Genomic DNA, 26,664 nt, shown 5'->3' on the forward strand with positions numbered 1-26,664 from the left:
TAATTATTTAGTCATAGGAGAAAACTGGGTTGGCGGCTAGACATAACTTGTTGCGTGATTGGCTGAGGCCCGCAATCCCGGATGTTGCTGTTGGCTGCCGAAGATGCCAAGCGCAAGCATCAAGCCAGCCAAACCCCAAGCCGCCAAGCTAGCTTCCTAGCGTATTGACCGAAAGCCACAGCAAGTGATGTCCGGCTGTTGGTTTCATTTGGCGTAAGATTCCCCCCTCCCCTCTTTTTTTTTTTTTTTTTTTTTACCCTTAAAGTTAGACGTTTATCGGGGAAAACACCCAGCTCCCGACCCGTGATGCGCCATGGTGTGTAAAGAAGAGATATATGCATGGTTTAAACAGCTCAATGGATCCGTAAGGATAGACACTATGTGCGGCTTGCTCAATTTGTGCTTACCCTTGGAACTGCGATTTTTGGGGACATGCATCGAAGACTTAGCAAATAAGGACTACAGTTACTTCAGAGACGCCGAGCTGCGGGCGAACAATTTGAGTGAGGTGTCCAAGTATACCAACGTGAGGGACGCTGTGACCAGGAGCAAACTGCTCACGACGCTGGCCCTGTTGTATGGCTGCAACCCCAGCTGCTCACATGCCATCTTCGAAGCCTTGGCCGAGGAAATGAAGGCTGCCAAGCCCGAATTGTACGATGTAAAGACTCTCGAGGAGATGCTGCTGCTTTTCACGATGGCCACACACCATCCTTCGTTCAGCTTTGATGAACGCACGGAGCTGGTCAAGTACCGCGAAAGGCTGGAGAACATGTGCCAACCTCAGGTGGGTGCTGGCCGCCGCTCCGAGAAGGTCCCGGTTGGCACTATCGTTGCCCTACGTTACCCGTAGGCCCCCAGAGGGTCCCAACCCTTAGGCTTAATGGGCAATTTCGGCCCCAGTATGCGGCTGTTTGTCTGGTCCCTTCACCAGAGAAGAGTGGCGGCGAGACCGGGCAGACGGCTCGTGTGTCGCTGGCACGGCGCTGGCGGCAGCCTTGCCTGCCTCGTCTCACTGCCGCTTGTTTCAGCTTGCTGAAATCGCAGCACCCCAAGTGACAGCGTAGCGGGGAACCAAATGGGGGGCAGACATGCGTGCTTCGAAAACAACTACACTTTTTTGCAATAGCTCTCGCCTCTGAGATGCACCTTAGAGTCAAGATTAATCGGCAGAATATTCCGTGCTTGCTTTTGCAACATAACCTCTTAAAGTCGTGTTTTTTTTTAAATGTATTTTTATACTTCGCATGGGAGCACAGAAACAAGTGAGCAAACACAGGGTTGGGCAGTATCGCGATACAAATGTATCGCGATAGTACTTCAGAAATACATTTTGTATCTGTATTTCTGTATCGCGATACATTTTCTCCGCCAGTATCTGTATTCCTGTATCGAAATACATTTTGAATGTTCCTTTGTATCGCAATACAATCAGGGTGAAATGTATTTCGTTACATTTCTTGAGAAATACTGCCCCCCCCCCCCCCCCCCCGGGAAAAAACAAAACATATCAGAACGTTTTTTTTTTTTTTTTTTTTTACTTCTGAGGGCACCAGGGTCAGGGAGATGCTTGGGCATTGTTACCATGCTGACCAAGGTTCCTTCCGTTTCTCTAAACTATTTTTCTAAGCGTCCTCTTCTCTCTTCTGAGAAGTGTTGCGTAGTACGGCGACTCGAACCAGGTGGCGTGCCAGGAGTGGAGTCAGAGCATCTTGTGCCGCAGGTTTTTAGGTAGGGGTTTCTTGAGTCATTGTTTGCTGGCATCCAAAGCTCGCTGCTAACCGTCTCTCTTGCCTTAGCGTACGCAGTACACCCAGCCGGAAAAGCTGAGTCACAGTCCGTTGCAGCACGAGCCTGGCGGTGGTTGGCTTGAAATAGTAGGATGACTTACCCAGTGAAGTTCAACACATATTCGAATGCGTCTGCGGCTGCGCCCGTAATATTGCACGGCTCAAGGGTACGTCCTCTGCCGACGTGAAAGTGACCTGCTGTTGTGGTGATTCGAACCCAGGAAGGAGCTCAGACGTGGCCTCTCTGTGCTGACCCAGACTTCGTACACCTGCGACTCGTCTCGAGCGCGCCGTTTCTCGGAGAGCTCGCACCTGTGCCGGCAATATCAGGTCGCCATTCATGAGGTTTCTATTTGGAGTATGCAAGACGAAACTTGAGGAGTGCAATTCATGCGTTGGTGGTGGAGGGTCGGCAGGAAGGACCTTCACAACAGGGATGCACGGTATCGTTTTTTCAACCGTAACAGAAGATAAGACATGTGTTTCAGAATGCTTCAGGTGGTCTACCATTCTCGAAAATTCCAAATGACACTGCCTGCATGATCTTCAACCAGGTAACCTACAACGAAAGTACGTAACGTCCTTTCATACAGCAGCGTGGTAAAGTTTCATGTTCAAGGCCACACGTACAGATAAAAAATACCAGTTCCTCCCACCGTGACGTCATGTGATAAATGTTGACAGTTGCACAATTGGACAGGGCGTGGTGACGCTTTGATGTGATTTAGAATGACATAAAATTTATTTAGAGGTCAAAGTCTTTTCGCATCCCTCGTCAGACAGACAGGATGTCAGCTAAGGGACCGCAGTCAGTCCTTGATGGACGTTTTTTCGAGCCCATTGAAGACTCCTCGTCGTCCGAATTCACTACCTTCAAGGCAAGGTGCCAAGCCTACGGGAAAGTAATTTGGGGATCAAAAACTTGCACTTCAAGCTTCATCTCAGTTGGCGTCTCAAACAAATGTGAAAAATGTATTGCAGTATCAGTATTTCTGTATTTGTATTTCCACCCTCCCTAAAATGTATCCCTGTATTTGTATTTCCAAATACTTTTTGACTCTTTTTAAAATGTATTTCCGATACGTATCGCGATACACTTTTTCAGATGTATTGCAGTATCAGTATTTTAGCTACTATTTTAATGTATCCCAGTATTTTTATTTCCAAATACATTTTTGAGTATTTCTGCCCAACCCTGAGCAAACAAACCAGTAGTGAAAGTATGTCTTGTGCTTTCAGTGTAGGCCAGGCATCGCATACAGATCTCAAAGTTTCGCTTTGCTGTCATTTTGTCTGATTGTAAAGTAGCCCAGGAAGACCACGGTCGGCTGACAGGAGACATTGCATCTGCATGAAAAATCCGCATGTATGTTTCGGACAGTCTCGTATATATTTTTTTATCGTTCAAGTGCCATACTGATTATATGTTTGATGCAGGCAAGCCGTCCAGCGCAGACAAGGACCACATTGCTGTAATCATTCCGTATCCATGGCTATTTTACTAAACAGTGCACCAGGGCCACTGACGGTGACCAAACCCACATTATTTTTGATGGTTACACCAACTGTGGTGGAAGTTTTGTTGCACCTTCCTTTATGCTATTATTTTATAAGTATGAATTGTCCTAGGCCTTACTTATATTTGACTGCTTCCTCTTGAAGATGTCTTATCTCTTGGAATACTGTGTTCAAGACTGTAAGAGATAGAACACTATTCCGGGAGTTTTGAAGGGACTCGAGTTGTATGAACAGTGAAGCTTTAGCCATCTCGGGGCTTGTAGCTTGTACTCTATGCAGGTCTTCAAACAAGGTTGTGCACCTGCACCCCACCAGGGGCAGGTTTTGAAGGTGATTGGTTAGAATATCCTGATTGCACCTCCTTCAAGCTTAAAGGGGCTAAAGGGGCTTTAAGTGGATCTTGAGATTGTCTATTTATTGTCATAACTCTATCTAAGGGCTCTAAGCATCCTAAAAAACCCGATACCACATTCAAGAGCGGCTGATTTCCCTATTAAAAGTCCAATGAAAGATTGTGGCACGCCCCTCTTTCTGCGCTGTGGCGCAGAACAGAGCCGTATATGGGGAAAGCCGCCGTAACGCTCTCCTCCCAAGTGAGCCAATCAGCACGCGGCGTAGAGCGAGAGGCATGAACGCATGCGCGTGAACTCCCGGCTGCTCCCACCTAAGTGGGGAGGGCCGCCATCTTCGATCATTCTCCCGGCGGAATGCGTGGGATTGGCATCTAAATCTCGATTATTGCCTTTTATATCGCTGGCTCTGGCAAGAAAACGACATTCTGTTATTCCTCGGTGGGTTAAAAAGCAAATAAATAAAGATTTTTCGGCGTATGGCCACAAACTTTTATTCAGGCGAAAAAGAAGTCGGCCCGTAGCAGACGACGCGTAGCCTCAGCAGTGCTCTTCTCCGACAGCGTTGCTAGAAAATGGCGGTCGTCTCCTCTCTGCTCCCTTCTTTCTCTCTCGCTCCTTCGGCGCTCTCCTCCCTTTCATTTACTTTTCTCCTCTCCGGCGCCTTCGTCGCCACACCCACTGGCCAAGCTCTCCCAATATACGGCTCTGGCGCAGAACACCAGGGAGCGCCACCGGGTGGGAAGGCAGCAGGGGAGGGCACGCGACAGCCAATCACGAGTGACGGCTTCCCAGCGGTCCGATTTTTTGTAGGTGGGGGTATTCGGAAATTCAGTCCTCTGGGAAGCCGTCGTCGTGATTAGCTGTCTCATGCACTCCCCTGCTGCCTTCCTGTTTGGTGGTGCCCCCGGTGTTCTGCGCATGACGCAGAAAGGGGGGCGTGGCATAATCTTTGATTGGATTTCGAATAGGGAAATCGGCCACCCTTCAATGTAATTTCGGGTTTTTTAGTGTGCTTAGAGCCCACAAATTGAGTTATGTCGGTAAATAGACAATCTCAGAATCCACTTGAGTGCCTTTTTAATAGAAGCTCTGTATTCAGCTTGGGGAAACATACCAAACATCTTGTATGTTGACTCCCCTTCCCCTTAGAAAAAGCGTGGATTTGCCCTTTCTCCATTTAGTCGAGTGCTCACATGCAGTGACCAGTGGTTGTTATTGTAACATGTTTTTGCTTTGTGCATCAATATAACTGCTTGCTATTCCATGAGTATTTACTTTTTTTAGCTTTCGAAAGCATTCCTTCGTCTTTACCTTAAATATTTGCACCACCCAGAGGTGCTTGTTTGAAATGCAAATACATCTTTTTCCAGGTGCCAATCTGCTCATAGTCTTGCATGTAGACCACTGATCTCTATGACATTTGCTAGATCGCGCCCCGCAAATACGGCCACCAGACAGCCATCTTGCATGTACGAGGCGGCCTATTTTTGAGAAAGTTAATGCAGTTATTCTGCCAGGGTTGAACAAATCTTCATCAATAGTGCAACATCCGTCAACTGTGCTTGAGGTCACTGCTATCTGAAACCAATTTGAGCTCTTTGCAACGCCCGAAAAATATTGTCCAGGGCACAGTTTTCTTTAGAAGAACACAAAGCTTTCCACCAAAAAAAAAAGAACTTTTGCCAGTAACAACTAAAAAAAGAAGACAAACTAATCTTGAGTCGCATGTATTGGCGTGGCACAGTCTACTGCTAAACAGTACGACTTTATGCATATTTGCATCGAAAAACAAATTAAAAATGTCCTCAGAGATGAAAGGCATGACGGCCTAGTCCTTTGTCCATGTTAAGTTGTTGGAAGTTGGAAAACAATAAAGTTTCCGAATCGCACTTAGTGGCAGAGCGCCCATGCCCTGAAAATGCTGAGAAGCCGAAACTCGAGAACTTGACGCCACCAAGATGGCCGCATGCACAGTGCTGCTAGACCACCAACCAGTTTCGCATATTGCCTATTCTCCCAAAATTATGGTCTTTGGTTATCTGCGTTCACAGCTGATAACCGTTTTGGCCAGTTGAAAGACGATCTGGGGCAACGAGACAAGTCGATGTGCCTCCTCTTTAATTAAGCTTGCATCATAGGGTTCCTAGTTCCACTGTTGTCTCACAGAGAATGAAGGTGATGATAATAAATCGCATAGTAGTGAAGCTTGTTCGTATTGACCATTGGAGGACACAACATTGAATCAACCAATCTATGGGAATAAACAGTGCTTGAAAATGTTTATGGAGAGTGATGGTTTTGGAAACGCCCAACCACACTGGGCCCTGCCAGTCAAGTGAGCCATTCTTTGTCACCCGTGTCAAAAATGTTAGACTGTTTCACCTTGGTTGTCAAGGGCCTTGAATCCGTCCTTACTAGCCCATAATGACTTCCTTTAGCAACTCTGTATGACTAGCCAGTCCTTTTAAAAAGATGCTCTTTGGTTTCTGCAATCTTGCAATGCCATCAAGGGGCCCCGAGTTCTTAATCATTAACCCTGAGGCCATTTCAGGTTTGGTCACCATTCATTAGGTGATAAGCCAGTTGCGAAGCTATCACTAGCTGCTTCTTGAAGAAGAAAAAAAATTCAACGATCGGAGGCTAAGAACTTGATTTTATAGTTTTGCATTTGTGAATGGATGAACCTGGAACAACTGTGCACTTTTATGGACCATGGGTAGCGAGGGTACTTGGTATTTGGTCAATCATGTATTGTACTACATTTATTTTTACCTACTAATTGATTTTATCACTTTTATGTAATCAACAAACATTAGACCTCGTTTAAAAAAAAAAAAAAAGACGAGGTTGCGGCCCATCTGCAGCCTCCAAATTGCTTGTAAAAATTAGCAGTAGAATGCCGCAAAGGGAGTTTAACCTATATTGGAGTTGAATGATTGGAAGTTTGAATTTGCAGAATGAGGCCTTGCAAGACAACCTCCAGTTTAGCGCTTGCAATGATGTTTCATAACCCTCGACTGAAACATTTGAAGATCCCTGCGTCTCCTGTTATCTGCAGGGCCTCTCTGTGCCGCCTCCCATGGAGAACTTCATGCTGCCGTGCCTGCCCTATTCACCGTACCCAGTGCCCTTCCTACCGCCGTGCCCAGTGGCCACCGATACAGCACCCTGCACAGTTCCTCTTCAAACTCGCACCAGCCCCACAGGTGCCCGCAGGGTCCTTTCAGGGGTTAGACGTCCAGTTGGCTCTCGACCTCCGTTGACTGCATTGTGCTGCACAGGCTGTTCAGTAGCCTCTCTTGGGGCTGTGGGGTAGTCTCAGAGAAACCCGACTGCTTCTCAAACAGTTTCACTCTTGCGTTCTTGACAGAAAAGGGAGTGTCAGGAGCAGTAAATCCTGAAATCCTCAGGTCCATAACATTTAAAAGTGGACTCATCTAGCTGGCTGTCATTGCTCTATTAAAATTTTTGTAGAGTGCCCTGGCTCAGACAAATGGCAACTAAACTTTGGGTATGCTATAGAGGCTTTTTTCATCTGTGAACATTTAACGTCTTTGACCTCTTTTGGCAGCACGACTCTCGGGCGTGGAGGCAAAACCCGAGCCACAGCGCAGGAAGTCCGTGAAGCTGAATCTCCAGTGGTCAGACCGTCATCAGACAGAGATTGTGCGCTCATTTCAAGAGATCTCTGGGCTCTCTCAAAAGGTATGTGCTTGCAACAATTAGCATGATGGTTGATGGGACATTGTTTCTGCCAGTGAGACATTACTTTTGGTTTCATGAGGCTGAATGCAGTAGATTGGTATGGTGTGCTGCCCTTTCTCTATCGTTTTTGTGTGTGGCCCTTGTAAATGTGGGCGATCTGTATGCGGTGAAGTTTAAAAGGGCAGTAAAGTGGTTTTAGAACCTATGTTAATTGTAGTCCTTTGAAAACTGGACATATAGGGATGTGAGAACTTGAGCGGTTTTGGGTTATGATGCCTAGAATTTTTATAACTTAGTCTTAAAGATTGAAATCCATTTGGAGTGAAGTGAAGCCCAATGGTGCTATGCCAAGCATTGAATAGGAAAGTGTTGCTGCACACATCCCTTCTCTCCCGGCCTATTCAACTCCTGCAGAGAGCGGGGAGGGGCAACTAAAATGGCCAGGTTGTAACGCGTCGACGACAGGAGCTCATAACCACACCAGCCCCGAAGCAGCTTTGCCCACGCTGGGCCAGTTGACGTCACATCTCCCGTGGTGCATCGTGCTTTCCGATGGCCGATCTTCAAGCACTCGCTTGAATCAGTCCTTTGGACAAAAGATATAGCCTACAGTTTGAAATACAAGTGTGCGATTGTCATTAGCAGATAGAGTTGATCATGTTTAACTTATTTCTGAATGTGAGAGGTATATTTTAAGTTTCGATTCATTATCCCTTTAATGTGACATCGGAAAAGAGACTTGCCCCTAATGGAATGCCTCTATTAGCCCCTAGAGCGAGCGCAAGCGTCGCTTCGGTCGCTGCGCCCTGATTGGGTGAGGTGTACCGTGACATCAGGGGAAGGACTTTGCTTCGCGATACCGCATCCGGCTCGCTTCCCTGCCACGGTTTCCTGGTTTGGCCATTGTGTGCCGTAAGCACTTCCAGGAGCGGGACCTGGTTAACCCGGTGTACAAGACGCTGGGTTAGGCCGATACCGACGTGTTTCTGTACCTTTTATAAGCATGCCTGTCGCTTTCACCTTTATAATTAAGTTACCTATCCCGAAAGCTATCGACAGAGGCAATTCCGCCGATGAACCTCCCTGTCGGTCCACACGGCATAAGCAATCGTGCAAGGGGTCGTGAAGCGGCTGCGTCAGTGTTTCAGCCGCTAGAGTTCTGTCCCTTGCATGTTTATGATTTAAGAGAATATTACATCCCGCTTTGCAGACATCTCAAATGGCATTTATATCAAAGGCCTTTGGGCGGTCGGCAAATTGGATCTCGACCCCCATTCTGCGCGTGCCACTCTGCATGCGCTGGTTCGCAGATGCTTTGAAGGCCCTAGGTCTGAAGGCCTTTGAAGTGCTCGTGAAACAGGGTTGTTCTACATAAATATAGCTTCTTTGTGAATTAATTATATAGTTTGTACACATATACAGACATGTTTTATTTTTTAGACGATGCACAATTACTGGTAATTAGTTTTTATCGTAGCAGTAAAAACGGCTGAATTTCCCCCAGTTACCTGTATGAGATATATTGAACTGCCAAAAATATGCACAGCAATACTACCATAATTTGGAATGTTTATACTTTTTCCTGACATTCTTTCTTTATTGCAGCCTTGTGTATTTGGAAAAAGCACCGTTTAGTTTGAATTGTCATTTCCTATTAAAAGAGACACTGCTGTGGGTCCCCAAAAGCTTCCTCAGCCTCCAAACTCAGCTGGACTCTCTGACAACAGAGGAAAACAGGAGTAACAGCAAGCATTTCAACGGCTGTCCAGTGGTAGATGCTGCACTAGTAGCAGAAAATGTGGAACCTGTGAAGGGCGACAGTTTGTGTGAGAGAAGCTTATGGTATTTTAGCTTCAGGACAATTTGATTTATATAAAAATAAATTTTAGAGCATCAGGGACTAATAACGGGCTAGACATCGTCCCTTACGTTTGTTGTACATTACTTGAGGGATGATATAAACAAGTCCACAGACACCACCAGTGTAGTCCATTGAAATACTATCCGAATCCAGCAAAAGTCAAATGCGAGCAATGTATATAACTAAATGTTCCTTCTTTCTTTACTTTGCACCTGTACCTGGGTTGTCTCACTTGTGATTTTCTCTTTATAACCCAGACTATATTTAACGTGTTGCTCAAGCAGCATGCAGCTTTTGTGCTTCAGCGTTTTTGGTTTAAAACTGGCGATACAAAAAAAACAGCAACAATGAAACAGTATACATAACCTGCCAATTCGTTCACACCATCAGCCACATTGATTGTGTGAGATGTAAATCTATAGCGATGCTCCTGCAATTGTGGCAACATATCTTCATTTGCACGTACCAGCTATGATTCATGCGTTGCCTGCCCTTTCAACCATGCCTGAAATGTTGGTTGAAGTTTCGCCTGCAGGCTACAGGCCGTGCCTCAATAAAGCCACATATGAAAATGTACACTTTCTACGAAAAACGCGCAAAAAAAAAAAATATTGCATAGAAACGAGCGCGCCGACAGCTAACATCGTCACAGCCTCCACATGGCGAACGTGGCGAGTCGGGGAAAAATTCCGTCCTCGCCGTGACGTCACCCCGGTTCGCCGTAAGGGGGCGCCACTCTATCTTCTCGGGGCTAATAGTGATGCAAAAAACTTTTTAGCTCCCCCAATAAATTAGGTATTTATGTCACCAATTAATTTTTTCACGGGAAAAACAAAATTAATGCAATATTTATGGTGCAAGGCACAATTTGGACGGAGCTCGTAACGGAGCGTATTGGCTAAACCTACTTCCACTTTTCTCTCTCACACATTTTTTCAGCACGTAAAGGTGTTGACAGAGGTGTGGAGAAGAGATATGTGGTGGTTGCCGATTAGATGTACCTCTCTTCTGCACTCCTTCCGACCAATGGGAGGTTTGACACAGTGGTTCCTATTCTGACGTCACATCGACTTTGGCCTCAAAATAGAAGCCACTTTGAGCCAGCGCGTGTAAGCAAACGAAATCACATCTATCAACGTAAATATTGCATTCATTTGTTTCTCCCAAGGAAAATGCATGCTGCGACATATGTATGTAGCCTGCTAAAATAGATTAAATTTTTTTTTTTTTTATGTTGTATGGTGTTTTGGCATTGTGGTGATCATGGGTAAAGTTGCTTTCAAATTTGTTAAAAAATTATATATACATTATGGCACCTTTAGTCCTCTGTATGGTCTTATGTCAATAAGCAAAAAACACCAACTTGCCTCACTAAAAAAAAAAAAATTTGTTTTGGCTTTTTTTTTTTTTTTTAGTTGGCATGCCTTTCCAATTTTATCACCTTTAGCAGGCATCATTAAAGTTCTGTAGATTGGCATTGAGTAATTTGCCTCGTCCTTCCTTTCCCTGTGGCAGTTGTCCCGCTTGAGTGCGTCGGATCCATCGAGTCATGGCAAAAGTATTCCCCAGTTGCCAGGTGCAGTACACCCTCCTCCATATCTCTCCTTGCCCTTGGCCTTACATTATTTTTGCTTTTCAGCTTGCATTGAAAAGAATGAAGAAGCAGATGGGATGTATGTTGAACTCACCGAGTACTTCAAGTAGGTTATTTTCTTGGTTTGGTATGGTAGCATGCTTAGGTAACTTGGAACAATTGTCAGCATGTGAAAACAGTTCTTTGAAATGTGCTTAACTCTTTTTTTTTTTTTTTTTGCAAGGTTCAGAGTTTTGCTGCATAGACCTGCATCTCAATTTTGGGTGTGCAGCATTTCGTTGGAAGTGGTAGGAAGGACCCTGTCCCGCTTGAAAGGGGTCCTCTCCTCAGCTTGAGCGTGTGCCACTTCACTAGACACACTTCTACGGTGTTCTCTCCGCTCAGCCCATTCTGTTTCTCCTGCGGCACAGCTGCGTCGCACGTCTGCCACCAAGCTACCTGGACAACGAACTGGTGGCGTCGTTCTTCCAGCCTCCTCAGCAGGCGTGTTCCAAGCCAGCTTTTGCAGCCTCTGCCGTGGCTGCGCCCTTGACCCCGATGGCCGAGGGCATGCCCAACTGCTCTTCCCCCGGCGTGCCCATAGTTCCTGCTCAAGAAGACCCGCGTGCGGGGCTGCTGGCCTTTTACAGCGAAACGCCGGCGCCTTCCGCACTGCCCGTGCCTCCTCCCGGCACTCCCATGTTGCCTGTTTGCCATCCCAACTCACCGCTACTGCCTGGAGCCAGCAACAGGTTCCTGCCCACCTTCTGCCTTTTCATGGGTCATGCTTCTTTCCAAGAGGCAGGCTACTGACCACCATGGAATTACACTGTGCACGCATTTGGCACAAACACGACAGTGGTGCTCTTGCTTTCTGCTGAGACAGGGTATTGCTGAGCACCAAGTTTTACTGGCTACATTATGGCACCGAATTATCACTTTTTGCCACACCAGTAGTTTTATATGACAGACTTCTATCTTAAAAGGGATAAAAGTAAAAATCTATAAACGCTAGTTCGTGCTGACTGTGTCAGCACGAACTAGCATGAGAATGATCCCGAGCACATATAAATTTCCGTATGAGACTCGTATTGTCCTACCATTTGAACTGCCCATGTGGCTGCTTCTAATACAAACATGTATATCCCTTTATTGAACCCTCGAGAGTAGTGGAAAAGAGAAAATATATTATTGGGAGGGGGGGGGGGGGTTGATTGGTTGCCATTTATTTGTGGTACTGCTGCCACATAATGTTTATAAAGAAGAGATATGACTACAAATTCCTTAAATATTAGAGGCTCAGCAGTTTGAAATTCTCATATAGGTATGAAATACTATAATCGGGGAGTGGCAGTTTCATACTTTAGCTCCGTGTTCCAGGGGAAAAAATCCAGCCGTCAGATAGCCAGAAAGACATGCTTTTCGTGTAAGATTCATCAAAATATTAGGCGCTGAAGAAAATTGCCTATCTGCGTTAAGTTCTTATTGTGAAGACTTTTTGTTCATGTTCCGTTTTGCCCGTTGAAAACCATGGCGAAAGAGCCCAAGTACGCACCTGATCTCGCCGCACCACCGTCTCCTTCCACAGAAAAGAGTGTGTCTGCTGTAGTCACGAAATGTCTATAGACACACGCAAACACGGCGTCTGAAGCCAGCCACAGCCATGCCATCTTCTGAATGTTGTCTGCTACCAACGAGGCAATGGTAGCTTGGGCTCCAAACTAGGCTTTCAAACAGACTGCGCTGCACGCAGTCACCCCTCACTTCGCTCGGGGGAACTTTATGATAATCTCGGGCCCAAACGTGCACCAAACCTCGTCAGAACCGCCAAGGGTTTGCCAGGCGACCGCTGTCAGCGTCCAACTCCACAACGGCGCGTCCGATTTTGGTTATCATTGCCGCATTGTCATTAACAGACGACATTTCGAAGATGTTGTCTACTGTTGCTGGCTTCAGACACTTCATTTGTGCATTCCTCCATAAAGAAGATGCTTTGTTGCCATGGAGACGCTGACCATCGCGGGCGGACTTGATCATACTTTTCAATCGGCAGAGCATGAACAAAAGTAGTTTGAAGTCAGGACCTAAAGGTACACCAGTGGGGTGTTTATGCTCGCCAAGGTTTGTATTTTAACATTACCTGTGAGAGCCCAACTACCCAGGACGCAATTTGCGGCTTGAAATTTGTTTCCTTTTGACCCAAACTTAGCCAGTCGAGAATTGGCCGGTTTCAGTCACTCTCACTCTCGTTTCCATGGTCATGTGGCATTCAAACTGTGTGTTTCAAAGATATTAAAATTTGTGGGTCATCTAAGACAAACATTCCATATTAAAAATAGATAACAATATGAACCCTGTTCTCTGTGGCTTCCAAGAAGCTGCAAATATGTAGATTAGAAAAAAAATGTTTCACAGATCACGGGAAGTACATGTATACGTCATTCTCAATATGACGACGTACCGCAGGCTGAACGACGCAATGGCGACGTATGACGCACCAACGTTGCGACAGACGGGGGGCCGCTACTTCGGAACTACTGTTTGTGGTACCGGCCAATCAATCTTCACCTTCAGAACATAGAGCGGAACGGATATAAGTACTAAAGATTCGCATGACAAACAGTTCATGCAAGTCTGTCGTCATTGTCTGCTTCAAAAACCAAAGAAGCGGAAGGAAAAAAAAAAGGGGTGGGGGGGGGGGAAGGGGGAACTTCCGGTTATGATTGCTTGTGCTTAGGTTTCGAGCAGTTGAGATTTTTACTTTATTAAAAACATATGCGACTGCAGCAAAGTATTGATTGAATAATCTCCTGACACCATATTAAAAATAACCTGAGGAAAAAATTTAAAAAAATTAGGTGGTGGGGGGGAGGGGAGGGGTTACTGTCCCTGACGCAGATTGCCGATTTTCTTCAGTGCCTAATATTTTGACGAGCATTACACAAAAAGTATGTTTTTAAGTTGCAATTTGGAGAGAGTTCCTTGTACTTCATTCAACTTGCAGATAAACTGCCGATGTGCCAAACTTGTCTTGACAACGCATTGAAAGGCTCCCATATTGAGCTCTGAATGAAGCTGTGCGCTGTGCACTCTCCCCCTTTCCCTTAAATCTCAAGAAAATTTGTCCTGTGCATAGTACTACTATTGAAATAATAGGAAAATATGTCTTGCAAATTGTGATTTGCGAGACGGGTTTTTCACAAATATGGTTTCATGAAATTCGTGAAAAATTGTTCCCTGCAACATTAAAGTCATGCTCACCCGTGACAAGTATGAAGGTGAACGCATACTTTTTAAGCCAAGCTACAATATCTTAAAATGCGCCAAGACATCACAATGTTGCAACAAGAATGGCGCACATCTATACTTTTCTAATCGCTATGATTTGCTGTTATGCTGGACAGTAGCACGCGGAACACAGCCGGGTATTACACCTTGGCATGAATCGGGTGTATGCAGTAATACCTACCCTATGAGTGTTTCTGGTTGGGGTTACTCGTTCTTCGACCATGTTTGTTGAGCAGTCAAGCCATGGCACTCTTGAGCAGTAGAGCTTACATGGGTGTGGGATATTGCCTCGCAGCAATTCGCACATGACAAGGCCCGAGCTGACGGCGTGGCCAAATGCGTCGCCGCTGTCTTCAACGCCGGCATCGCCTTACGAATCTCCACCCACGTCCGGCAGCAGCTCCCGTGCTACGTCCCCCTGGACGGGCAGCGGACCTCGTCTGCCACGCAACTGGGACAGCCAGGTGCCAGCAGCAACAACCCCAACTTCTGTGGATGAACTTTTACGCAGAGCTCCCTTTAAGAAACATGCAGCTGCCTTCAAGGACTGCTGCACCTTGGAAGAGGTGAGGCCAGTTCACACCTGCAGTAGAGTGCTGATTTAGCGCTGTCTTAAAGATGCACCAAAGATATTTTGGAGATTGTCCGTTTTTGGTGATAACTTATCTTACAGGCTCCAAGCATCCTAGAATTCCAAAAATTATGCTTGTGCGACGTCTATTTCCCTACTAAAGATGTTATAGAAGTTTGTGCCATGCCTCTTTCTGAGCGGAAAAATCTGGAGCACAGAATCCAGCGGAGGCGCCGGCAGCACCTCTGCTGCCGGCGCCTCCGCTTGCGATTGGCTGACGTGCACCCGTCGCCATGCCGTCGGTGCCTCCGCTGAATTCTGTGCTCTAGATTTTTCCGCTCGGGAAGGGGCGTGGCACAAACTTTGATCTCATTTTAGTAGGGAAATAGACATCGCACGAGCATAATATTTCAATTTCTGGGATGCTAAGATCCCGTAGAATGAGTTATCATCAAAAACAGACAATCTCAGAAACGTCTTTAGTGCACCTTTGAATGCTGTAGCATCGCTGTATTTTCTCCTCTCACCGCTTAGATTTCTTCTTTACCTTTAGTCGCAAAACTTCTAGAAAGCTGTCTGCAGAGAGATCAATTTCATAGGGTCCCATGCCGATGATACAAGTTCTTTTGGTAACGTGCCTGGCCCAAAGCTACTTGCAACCTCTTCAATCAGATTCAGCCTTTCGGCAGTGGACTCTGTCCCTGCTGTGTGCGTTCATAGTCTTTTATAGTGTCGCAGGGCACTGCCCACCAGTGTGTTCGTTGTGCCTGTTGGTACCCCCCTCGTTGCAGTGGTGTCCCTTTGGCACAGTTGTGTATTCTGCTTTTCACATGGGGCCAAGGATGGTGCTTGGGTAGTGTTCTTTGTGCACACCATCAAGCATGTTCTCAAATGAGAATAAATTATGCAAATTACGAGCACTGTTTACGCAAATTACGAGCAATTACGAGCAGAAAAGCTCACCGCCGGTTTTGCGGTGAGCTTTTCTCCGGTGAGCTTATCTCCGGTGAGCTTTTCTCCGGTGAGCTTTTCTCCGGTGAGCTTTTCTCCGGGATTCGGGGAGGAGAGGGGGTTGCAATATGGGTGTTCGCGGAACTCATGAGACCAGCTCGTGGAACCCCTGTGTTCCCCAGAACCCAGTTTGAGAACCCCTGCATTGAGTTTGCTCATCTAGAGTGCTTATGTTTTTATGTAGTGAAGTTGCTAGACCAGGTTAAGGATCTCTGGCTGTGCCCATAAACACCTTGATTGTGACTCTCCCAACATGAAATGTTGAGGGAGCCACAAAGGGTATTTCAAGAGCCTTCCCCTAGGAAATGGGAGGGGCCATATACAAAATGTGTTTTCTGCTTTGCTGAGATAAGAACCCTGATTTATATGCCTAACTTGCTTGAGATGGCATTATGAAAAATAACTCGGGTTATTGCTTATGTGTTCTCCTATGCCACTTGTATTTGAAATATCTTCTTTTTTTTTTTTTTGCTGTATTGGTTAATTTTTACCTTGTTGTTTATCTTTCAGATTCTATTTCTCAACGAGGATGGCTTGAGGCAGCGAGGGCTGTCACCATCACTGTCCAGGAGACTGCTCAAAGAAATTGCTTCTCTAAAGTAAGTTTTGCTTGCATAGTATTATCAGGTTGGCACAGCTGAGGCCTTGGCTATTGTAACACGCTTCGGGCGTCTGAGTGAGCAAAAAAAATGAACATAAAAGTCGAAGGAACAAAAAGGGACAGGACGACGTCTCAAACTCAGCTACCAGGTTTATTTAGTCCTCCTCCTTATATAGCCCACAATCAGCCACCACCAACACAAAGGGGCAACTCTAACTAGTTCAAACTCCAAACCCTTTTTGTTCCTTCGACTTTTATGTTCATTTCTGCCCCAATCTAATGGTACGTTTACACCTGAAAAGAAATCCGCTGCCGCGGGAGCGTGTCCGCTGCCGCGGGAGCGGATCCGCTCCCGGCGGCGGCGGCGACGAGCTGGTTGTGTTTACATCTATTTCCTTCGAGCAGTGGCGGCAGCGCCGGCTGCGGCAGCGGTTCCCGTAACGTCTCGTCAAATATGACGAGAAGGCGCGAGAGTTCCCGCCTCGGCTCTCTCTCCCGGGCGTTGCTGCTCCCGGAAGCACGCCTACTCATGACGTAGGCAGCGTCGCGCTGCACAAGAATGCCACTTCCGGTCAGCGAAACGCCTCGTTCGGCGGCAGAAATAGATCCCGGACCTAAACGGCTCGCCGCCGCGTTTTCCGCCCAGCGTTTCGCCCCAACGGCAAAAGTTGGGCGGATCCGCTGGCGGATCCGCAAGTGTAAACGTACCATTAGGTATATTCAACATGGTTAACATTCACCAGCTCGCCTGCACCCTTACAATTTTATCTGTGCTAGCAGAGTCTCTACGCTATCTTTAGGGTTCCATGTTTTCGGATAAATCCGAAAAACTCGTAAAAACACTTGCCGGTAAAATTTTGCTCAATTTGGATTTATCCGATAAACACAAATTTTGATGTGCCAATGCCCCCCCCCCCCCAAAAAAAAGGGGAAAAAAAAAGCTAAATAAGGACGGTATTTTACAAGTCAGTTTTATGGTCCCGAAAAAATGCCACCACAGTTATCTTTCAAGTCTCTGATCATTAACAAAAGGGGTCTTAACGCTTTTCTCGCCAAGATTCAGGACAACGTGTCATTGTACTTTGGGGTCATGACAAAAGCCTCTGTATTGGTTTCCAGTTTGGGCCTTACCATTTAGGTTTTAAGAGGAAGGAGAGGTTGTGCTTTGTAACAGTGAAAGCTATAGACGCTTTACACACGCGCCAGATTGATCCGCCATAGCCGCCCTTCTCTTGTCTTACCGAGATGCCGAGCCACTGAAGCGGGCGTTGACGGGTCTTCACAAGGGCCTATGCTGGGCACAAGAACACAGTAGCATCTAAAATGGCAATAACCTGTCCTGCTGTGGTAATGATGAAGTGAAGCGAACGGAATAAGAGGGAACAAAAAATGAATGTCAGTTATGGCGGCGCCCATGCACAGCTGCTGTAAAGCGTCTATATGCCATAGAGATTGCATAAAATTCGGAAGAGGGGCAGTTGAAACTTCCCTATTACTTCCTTTACCACTCCACCTCGCGCAGCCACGGGGTAGCATGGAATAGAATGGGATGAATATGTGCTTCTCAACGACTACCTCCAGGAGTTTGTGTGCAACTTTTGCCGTGGGACAAATTGATATCAGCGTGTTTTATTTTTCTTTGCGTTGTTTACATTTACACCCGGATATTATCTACTTATTTATTTTTCATAGGAAATGCTGCGAGACTAAGCTCCGAATTTCGGGGATTTTGGAATGGACAAAAATAAACTCCTATAAACTCAGCATTTTCGGAAAAAAAATAAAATCCGAAAAACACCCTCCGAATTGGACGAAAAATAAACTCTGGAAACACGGAATCCTAGTTATCTTCCAGGCAATATTTTTGCCCTTAGATGGCAGAAGCTGTACTGTCGTCTCCTAAGCAGCCGGTTCGCCGCCGCTTGCTCCCCCCCCCCCCCCCTTTTCTTGCCTGTTTTTATTTCTCTTCGATTTTCTTCCAGTCTTCTGAGGCTTTTATTTTATGTCTTTTATAGATCACCGTAGAGCAACTTTAGAAAAGTGGCTTATCAAGTGGGTAGGAGGCAAGGAGCATACATTTACACTTTTCATACATACTTTAATATTTACACAGATCTCTTACATAAAATAGAAGATATATACACATAATAAAATTCAGGAAACAATAGAATGGATAGCACGAGATACACGTAGAAGCACAATTATCGCATCGCCACAGTTTTGATCAGCAGAAACTTGGTTGACTGAACGAATAAAACAAACTTCAGTTAATGAGAAACTTAGTGTTTCCTGCCGAGACAAAAAAGCTAATTTTTTCTACTCAACTGATATTTGACCCGCTTCAAAGCTTCTGTGCTTTCCTAGCAGCTGCAGACCTTTTCAAACTGGGATTTTGCAGATCTCTGCTCTAGAGGCGTGAATGCCTCGGGGTTCATGGCAGAACATCTGGAGAAACTTGTCCTTGCAGATTGCTGAACAGAGAAGGTCTTCCGAGTGTTCTGCCATGAAAGCACAAAGATTCTTCATCACATCATCCTTTTTATACCAGATTGGGTATGCACGCCAAAAAGCACTCTTCAAGCTTGCCTGCGAAAGCTAGGCAAGGGTCTGTGGGCACAGAGAGAGCACCAAAAATGCCTGTGTCATCATGTGCGCTCAGCACATGGTATGATTCGATCTGCTTGCAAATTTCAGGTGCAATGTCTCCTACATAAGAAAATAAAAAATAAAAACAAACGTGGGTGGCAGCTTAAGTGCTGTATTCACGGGCTTTCTGCCGCACGAGACTGAAAATCGCAATCAGGATCACACCACAGGAAACAGGCTTGAAGTAAACCGACGAAAAACAAAACTTTACCTCTCACTTTGGAACTCCTCTGGGAATAGAAAGAATGACAAGACTTTCGACTTGCTGGAGTTCCAGCACCATTTCGCAGCGCAGTAGCTCCAAGGCATCCTCTTCCAAGAGCACCAGAACTTCCGAAGTCAAATTAATGTGAACCGATCGAACACCACTTTTTCCGCAGAACACTCGGAGCAGACGATCACGCTCATCGGATGTTAGCGACCGTTGTGCCAGTTGCACCGTTGCCATGGTTGCCATAGCCGGCGGCGCCCGGCGGCAGCGTCGAATGTAACGCCATGTTTTGAGGTGGCTGAAACAAGAACCCTACGCTTGAGCGCAGAAAGAGTGCCTTGATGAAACATAGATATTAACGGCTGTACCCGTCCTAATGGCCAGAGTGGGTTATTAATATATTCGACGTCGTTGTGACGTCACCATGACTCCTGACGGTCTCTGCCGAGGTTTCCTTGAACACCACTAGCTTTGTTACCGTGGTATTATCACAAACTTAAGGGGCTGCTAACTTTATTGTCTGAATAGTGGAGTGACTCTTTGAGGGGTTGCGCCGTATGTCCTCAAGATACGCCACTTAGGATTATAGTTGCAAAGTTGCACACTGGACTAAGGAAGTTTCTATTTGGACACGCAGGCAGCTGTACCACAGCAATGGGGTGCTGAGCGGCCACCAAGCCCTTCCGGGAGTGGCCACCACGTTCAGTCCTGCCGGTGGGGAAAGCTCCACCACCTCATGTTCGTCAGAGTGCTCCAGCCCCTCTCCCCCACCGGCCCTCAAGGCAGTTCGGACCCAGAGTCCTGCCAGCTCGGGCTCGGATGAGGGCGCCCAGCAGGCAAACGGTACATTTATGGGAACGGTGCCGATCGCTCCCGTACGTAGCTTTCAATGAGCAAAAAAGCACTAGATTGGGGCCAAGTTTTTGTGCCTGCTTAGAAGACGGGCAAGCACGCTCATTGACATGATGAGAACGACAGGGCGAAAGCCCGGCCTCCAGCACACGCTCGTTGTCTTCCACTGTGCTTTGGCTGCGCGTGCATGGTCGAGGCTCACGAGACGCCTGAGCGTTATCGCAGGTAAGGAGCTTGCGTTGGAGGTGGGACAATCGAAAGACCTCCCTGCCGTTCTCACCCTGTAAGTGACTGTAGGGTTCATTGTTTTCGGCTTTCGTATTTTGCAATTCGGCTTACTTCTTACATTTCTTATCTAATATATATATATATATATATATTTTTTTTTTTTTTTTTTTGTGGGAGCTGGGCAGTTATTATTATACTTGTAGCCAATTAACGGCATTTGGGGCGTTTGCTATCCCGGGTGGCATGCAATCGCCACGTGACGATCCAGAAGCCGAGTGATTGGGCCTAAAATACGACGACCACAAAAATATGAGAGATGGAATGTTCATTTGTCAAAAGCAAGGCAGAAAAGAAAGCACCGCTACTTTTAGTTCAGTGTAAAAACGCACATTTTTTCGGAGTTCTTAGTTGACGAGGCCTTTGTTTTCTGTTTTTCAACAGTGGGGAAGAAATGTTGCCAACCAAAGCTTGCCGAATTCGGTATTGTAGAAGTCTTCCGTACGCACGTCTATGCAGTTGAAATGTATTGGCAGATGTAACCACAAAAAGAGCTCAAATTTACACTCTTTGGGAGGTAACATTTTCATAGTATAGGCCTCCTGCGTTGCCCAGGAGGTGTTGCGAAAAGGGACTTGTTAGGACTTGTTTTGGGTAGTACAGAGTTGGGCATCTCAAACTGTCACACATGTGGAAGCGTGCCTGCTCTGGTGTGGAACGCGAGATCACGAGGAAAATGGAAACAACAAACATTCGAACGCCGTCGAAGCACAGGTCAAATTTAAGATGCTAAGAGCAAAAGACAAGAGAAGCCGTTTTACGCGTTCCTAGGTAAAAATGAAAAGAAAAAAAAGAAGAGCATCGGGACGCCAGAGTTTGTCTTGCGGCGTTGAATGTAGCCGATTTTGGACGTCCAAAGGTGTTTTTCGTTCTTCGGGCACCCGACAAAAATAAAAAAGCTCAACTAACGTGCCATAAGTAGTGCAAGGCCCAATCAGGTGAGCTTGTACTACCCAAATTAGGGTGCCACGGTTTGATCAAAGTTTCAGCGCAAAAGGCCTATGGTGTGTCCCAAAAAAATTTTACGGTGTCTTTTTGTGTTGTTTTTATTGCAAAAATAAACCATGCTTCACCAAACGCTCGTTCTCCGCCTAAATGTAGTGTTGTGCTGCATTTCACCTTGCGACCGACTGCAGTGGATGCTACGAGCCATCCGAGCTGATCCAAGGTCATTTGAGTATTACATGACCTTGGCAAGAAGGTGCAGTGACGCGCGGAGAGCATGTCATGTGCTACGTTCACAAAGCTAGATTGACTGGGAAGGCTCGTAGCGTCCGCTGTGGTTGGATGAAAGGTAAAACAGTATAGCGGTCCAACGAGACGCCCATATTTCGGAACCGGTGATGCATAGTTAATTATGTCCGTAACCAGTTAACATTTTTGGGGGTTTTATTCCTCGTGCTTAGTACTGAATTTCGCAACTATGCTAGTTCCTACAAAAACGGGCCATGAGGCTTTATGGAAACAAAATGATGGGATGGTCACCCCACTTACTACTCGGAAAAGATCATTTTTAAGCGCTGCATGAAATTTGCCGGGTACGGTAATCATTGAAAGAGCAGCATGCAAAGTTTCAGCTTTACAAATCAATTTTGTCAGGTTCCACAGAAGTGCATTTCTGAGCATGAAGTACAAAGTGTATCTGCTCCAAGAATCTATCGTTTTGATATGATAGTGATAATCAGCTGTTTTTCTGTAGGAATAGTGGAATGCATAGCCGACCCCATAAAAAGCATTTTTACCAATTATGCTTATTTTTATTTAAAAAATATATTTAAAATTTTTTTCAATTTATATTGGGTTTCACAAATTGTCATTTTTCATAATAAAAGAACACAACAGTGCAAAATCTTAAGTCCATAGTGCAGACCTCCAGAAAATTTCAGTATAAGAAAAGTCAGAACCAAGCCTAGAGAGTTTCATACTAAAACAATTGTTTATTTTAGGTTGGAACCTGCTGCCAAAAAGTGAAATTGAGGAAAAACTTGTTTCAAGTTTCAAGTTCACTTCTCTTTACGTTGTTTTCACTTGGAGCATAAAAAAATTCATCAGCTTCGTAAGTAGGTCCCTCCTCAGGAATCCTCTAGGCCCGTTGGAGACGCCTTTCAGCATTTCTGAGCGATCTTAGAGGTGTCCAGGGACTCTGAGACGGGTGGGCACAGCAAGCCGCTTGCCAGTTTTCACTGCAGAGATATCTACGAAGCGATACACACCTAGTGTCGCATCGCTGGCGTCGACGGCTGGTTTGCGAAAGTCCGCGAGTGGTTCCAAAAACGTGATATTGCCCTCGTGGGTCGTCAAATACTTCCTTTGATGCAGAGTTTCGGAAAGCAAAGCCGAAGAAGAGGCTTCTGGAGACCGTGACAGAGTCGCGCTCGGGCGAAACAGCCTGGGTAACACGTTCGTGTCGGTTGCTCTTGAACGGCCCCCACCCTCTCGTCTTCTTAGTTTCGAGAACTGAGAACGCTCTCCGAAGATTCTTTATGGCATTTTCCAAACTTTAAATGATGAGTTAGGTGGAGGTGAAATAGTGAGAAGCAGAGAGATCGACGATAAAATGTGGTCTGAAGCAATTCCACCGCGGATGATCATGTGGCCAGCCGATAGCCATTCGAAACTCGAGTTTTGTTTCTCCAACCAATGAGAGGGTCGGTTCCGACAAAGTCTGCATTTTTCTTCCTACCGACGTCGCGGACAATGTTTTTTGCAACAGGGTTCTTCCCAGTTACAGATACATCGATCCAAGGTTACGGATGCCGTAACTAAAGTTTTAAAAAGTATTTTTTTCGCAGAAAATTGTATTTCATGGTTGTGTCCCCCTTTGGGAGATCAGTCAGTAGCCAAAAAACAGTCGCACAGTGCAGCAGAAAACGGCGATAGAAAATAACAAGTCAAAGGAACTCGCAATTCTTCCTGCACAATGTGGGCGAATACCCTCGGAGTCTGCACGGTGGCCAAAAAAATCTAATACCGCACTCGCTCTTGACCTCGTTGAAAATTCCATCTTCTGCGGACATGTATCTGTTTGCATTGGTTTGTTTTCCCGATGGGTTTGTAGCACATCGGGACTGATGGACTTTGTTCCGACATGCCGCACTGCTGTTTGAAGGGAAAGCAAAATGGATTGCTCCATTCACTTGCCGGAACTTGCAGGTATCTCCAAACGGCCGGCGGCAGTCCGAGGAGCCAGCGATGGGAGCTGGCACGGGGGTGCGTGTGCGGCCGTGCCGGAGCCACCCCGGGTGGGCACGCAGCCCCCGTCGGTGGCCCCATTCCGCTACGGGCCTCCGGGCTCGCAGACGGTGATGCTCGAGCCCCCTCCACGTTTCTTTGTGCTTGCGGACCGGGCGGCGTACTCGGCACACCCGCCGCGTGCCGCGGTGGCTCCGCTGCGCAACATGGCGCCGCCCAGCAAGGCGGGCAGTTCGGACATGGCTCCGCCATCGGTCAACACTGCGGTGACGACGGCTACCACCGCGGCTTACGGAGGACCGGTGTACTTTGGTCCCGCGAGCATGTTCCCCCAGCACTCATACCCCTCGTTCCTCCACACGGCACCCGGCGTGTCGCACCCCAATAACGGCTACCTGTCGAGTTTTCCCTTTCTGACGACGGGTGGGTTCACGGCACCGCCCACAACGGTGAGTGCCGCATACGTCCCTCTAGGAAACTTTGCAGCCCCCGCTACGGCGTTAGTGGTGCCTCTCGCCGCGGGACCCAAGGTGGCCACCTGCTACAACTGCGGCCTGAGTGGCCACCGAGGTCACGAGTGCAAGGAGGCCGGCGTGGAGGACGGCAGCAACAAGCCACGTGAGTTTGGCCAATGGTGTGTCCGCGCCAGCGTGCCGACGACCTTCTTTATTTCAGCACCCCCCGGCCAATACCGGCTCAACTTTAAATGGAGCAACTCTACGCCTCCAGACCCACAGCCCTGAGGATGGCCTGTCTGGGGCTGGTGCTCAGTCAAGGGGCAGACCGGCAAGAATGGACTGCCCTTTCTAGTGTACATAGTTGTACTCTGCAAGTGCTCCTTCTCTTCTTCATCTCAGACTGTGAGAGAGGAAGAGGACCTCTGCAACCACCTAGTTTTCTGTTCCAGCTCTTTCACGCCTGTCGCTGCAGGAAGTTGACCAGCCAGTCCCCCAGTCGTACGACGTTTCATATTTTAATGTTTCACGATGCTCTCACTGATGTGGCTCCGAGGGTATGCTTTTATTGCATTGTTTCCACGTTCCGTTTATCCCGAGAAGTGTCTCTAGATTAATTTCTTCCTCTGCCTTTGCCAAAGGGAAAGGTCAAGAGCTTTATCTGTTGGCCTCCCCACAAATACGGCACAATACGATATCTGGTTCTGTCTACAGACCATTGCGAACGCTAGTGTTAAGGGTTATTTACACTTTTTTGCACAGCGATAGTGCTGTCGTAGTTTTATTGCCAGCTTTTATTAGTTTGTATCTTTTTTTAGCAATATTTATTAGAACATTGCCTCCTGCTCCCCCGTCTCTGATGCAAGAATCGTGTGGGTGGAAACTTGCTCTCCACTTTTTTAGCTGCGAAGACTGGAGCGCTTCCTTGTGCGTGAGTACCTTTTTTTATTGGGATCATAAAGCAATTTTATTCTCAGTGTCCCTTCCTTCTGGAGTGCGAGTGAAAGGCATCCTCAAGGCATGTGATTGTGGGGACTGGGTTGGCCATGTTGAATTCCAAGTGTCGTTGGAATTACTTAACCATGTCACTCAGCTTGAGAAATATTAAATGGTGTAACTAAAGGGCTGTGCCCCACAGAAGGCAATCTATGCGAACAATGTGTTTGTTGCAATCTCTCATGGTCGTCTCTCTGGGGGGTATTTCTTTTTAATGCGTCGTGAGCGACCGGATAGGAAAGTGTTGGAAGCTGTTTTTTGAGCCTGTTGGTGTTTGTCTAGTCAGGCCTGGATGACGATTGTTCTCACTTCCGCTTGATTTTGATGCGAGTGTTTTGATGCTGTCCAACTGTTCAGATCAAATATTTTTTTGTGAGGAGGGCTGTTTTGTACAATACTTCTACAAGTGACAGTGGTTGAAAACATGTGAGATTCAATGAGTTGCTTAAATCGTTAAGTTGCACCAAAACTTCCCTCCAGTTCCAGTACAAGCAGCCACATTTGTTTGGTCTGAGAGTGCATTAATTTTGGCATGACCACTCGGACTTTGCTTCAGATGTCTGGCGTCTTATTCAATGTTTTCTTTAAAGTCCTGCCTTTTAGCAGCAACCTTTTTTTTTTTTTGTTGTTGTTGTTGCTGAAAACTGGAGGATCTCATCTCCACTGTGGTGTAATTACAAATTATCTGCGGTTCTATTACTTTTTGAATGCTTCGGCACTTGTAGATCGTGGCCGCAAACTTGATGCAGAATGATTCAAATATTTGTGGTGCGCCTTTTGTTTCAAGGGCTTGGTACGGTGGATGGTCACATGACTACCAGCTTGTTGCCTTTCTATACACAGCCATGTATTTTTGCAGACCTGGTAAATGGCAGCTTGCAGTGTGCCAAAGATTGACTTGCTCGTCAAATCCTGGCTCTTGGGCTTTACAAGGCCACTTATCTCTGTCAAACCTGCTACATATATTTGTTTCGCCGCTGTCGCGTTGTGGAATATGGGGGGCGGAATAGGCTACAATTGCCCCCAATTGCTTTATGAAAGGTAGAAACTTGATTTACTGAAATGGACTTTTCTACACCCATATGGGAGTGGAATAGAAAAAAAAACTGTACATCTTTAAAACCAACTTAACAAGCTTGTCCTTGCTGAACAAATGGTGCAGGAGTATGAACCTCATGTAAATGGAGAGAAAAAGACCGGTGCTTACGGATAACATACGCACTCTGTTTATGCTGCACATTGTCGCTGCAGCCATGTTGAAGCATATCCAATGTCAAGCTGATCAAGGAATGCTCTCATTACTTCGTTGAGTTGAATTGGGTTTCAGCGTCCATAGCAAATGTTGACCATTGAGGTTCTTGTGCAGCATTGTTGAGAGAGTGTAGCATACGTATGCAGCACAGCACAATCTGTGTGGAGCACTGCTAGTGGATTGTAAAACCAATCGAATGAGGTGTGGGAAGGATGAAGTACTTTTGCATATCATAAGTCTCTCCATGTTCGGCTTATTATCTGCCCTGTAACCAGGCAGAAAGCGACAGCTGAAACGTTCCACTTACGCATTCTTGATGCAGTAAAGCTGCAATGAATGAAGGAACCTTGGCAGAAGGCATGCATCCATTTTTTTGCCTATGTAAATGCTGATATACTTTATGAACGAATCAACTGTGATTAAACAATCCGATTCCAGTTCTGTCGTTTTGTCTTTGAACATTTGTTTCGGTGGCTACACTGCACCGCTTCACATATAAACATG

The 26,664-nt window shown here is 46.4% G+C and overlaps 1 protein-coding gene across 2 annotated transcripts; it reads left to right on the forward strand.

Annotated features, from left to right (window-relative positions):
- The first annotated feature begins 83 nt into the window (after window positions 1-83).
- On the forward strand, window positions 84-26,601 carry LOC8039104 (proline-rich protein 36). Of its 2 annotated transcripts, none has more exons than XM_029969106.3 (11): window positions 84-787; window positions 6,720-6,867; window positions 7,233-7,366; window positions 10,743-10,803; window positions 10,867-10,927; window positions 11,232-11,552; window positions 14,384-14,654; window positions 16,181-16,269; window positions 19,766-19,971; window positions 23,419-24,075; window positions 24,133-26,601. In XM_029969106.3, exons 1-11 carry the CDS (start codon window positions 314-316, stop codon window positions 24,198-24,200), a joined length of 2,490 nt encoding a protein of 829 aa, XP_029824966.2. In that variant the 5' UTR covers window positions 84-313; the 3' UTR covers window positions 24,201-26,601. The 2 variants fall into 2 exon arrangements, with proteins under 2 accessions (XP_029824966.2, XP_029824967.2); XM_029969107.4 differs by lacking the exon at window positions 84-787 and adding an exon at window positions 3,044-3,156.
- Window positions 26,602-26,664: the final 63 nt, after the last annotated feature.

The sequence above is a fragment of the Ixodes scapularis genome, unplaced genomic scaffold (assembly GCF_016920785.2).
Source record: "Ixodes scapularis isolate PalLabHiFi unplaced genomic scaffold, ASM1692078v2 PGA_scaffold9__187_contigs__length_104089568, whole genome shotgun sequence".
Lineage (NCBI taxonomy): Eukaryota > Metazoa > Arthropoda > Arachnida > Ixodida > Ixodidae > Ixodes > Ixodes scapularis.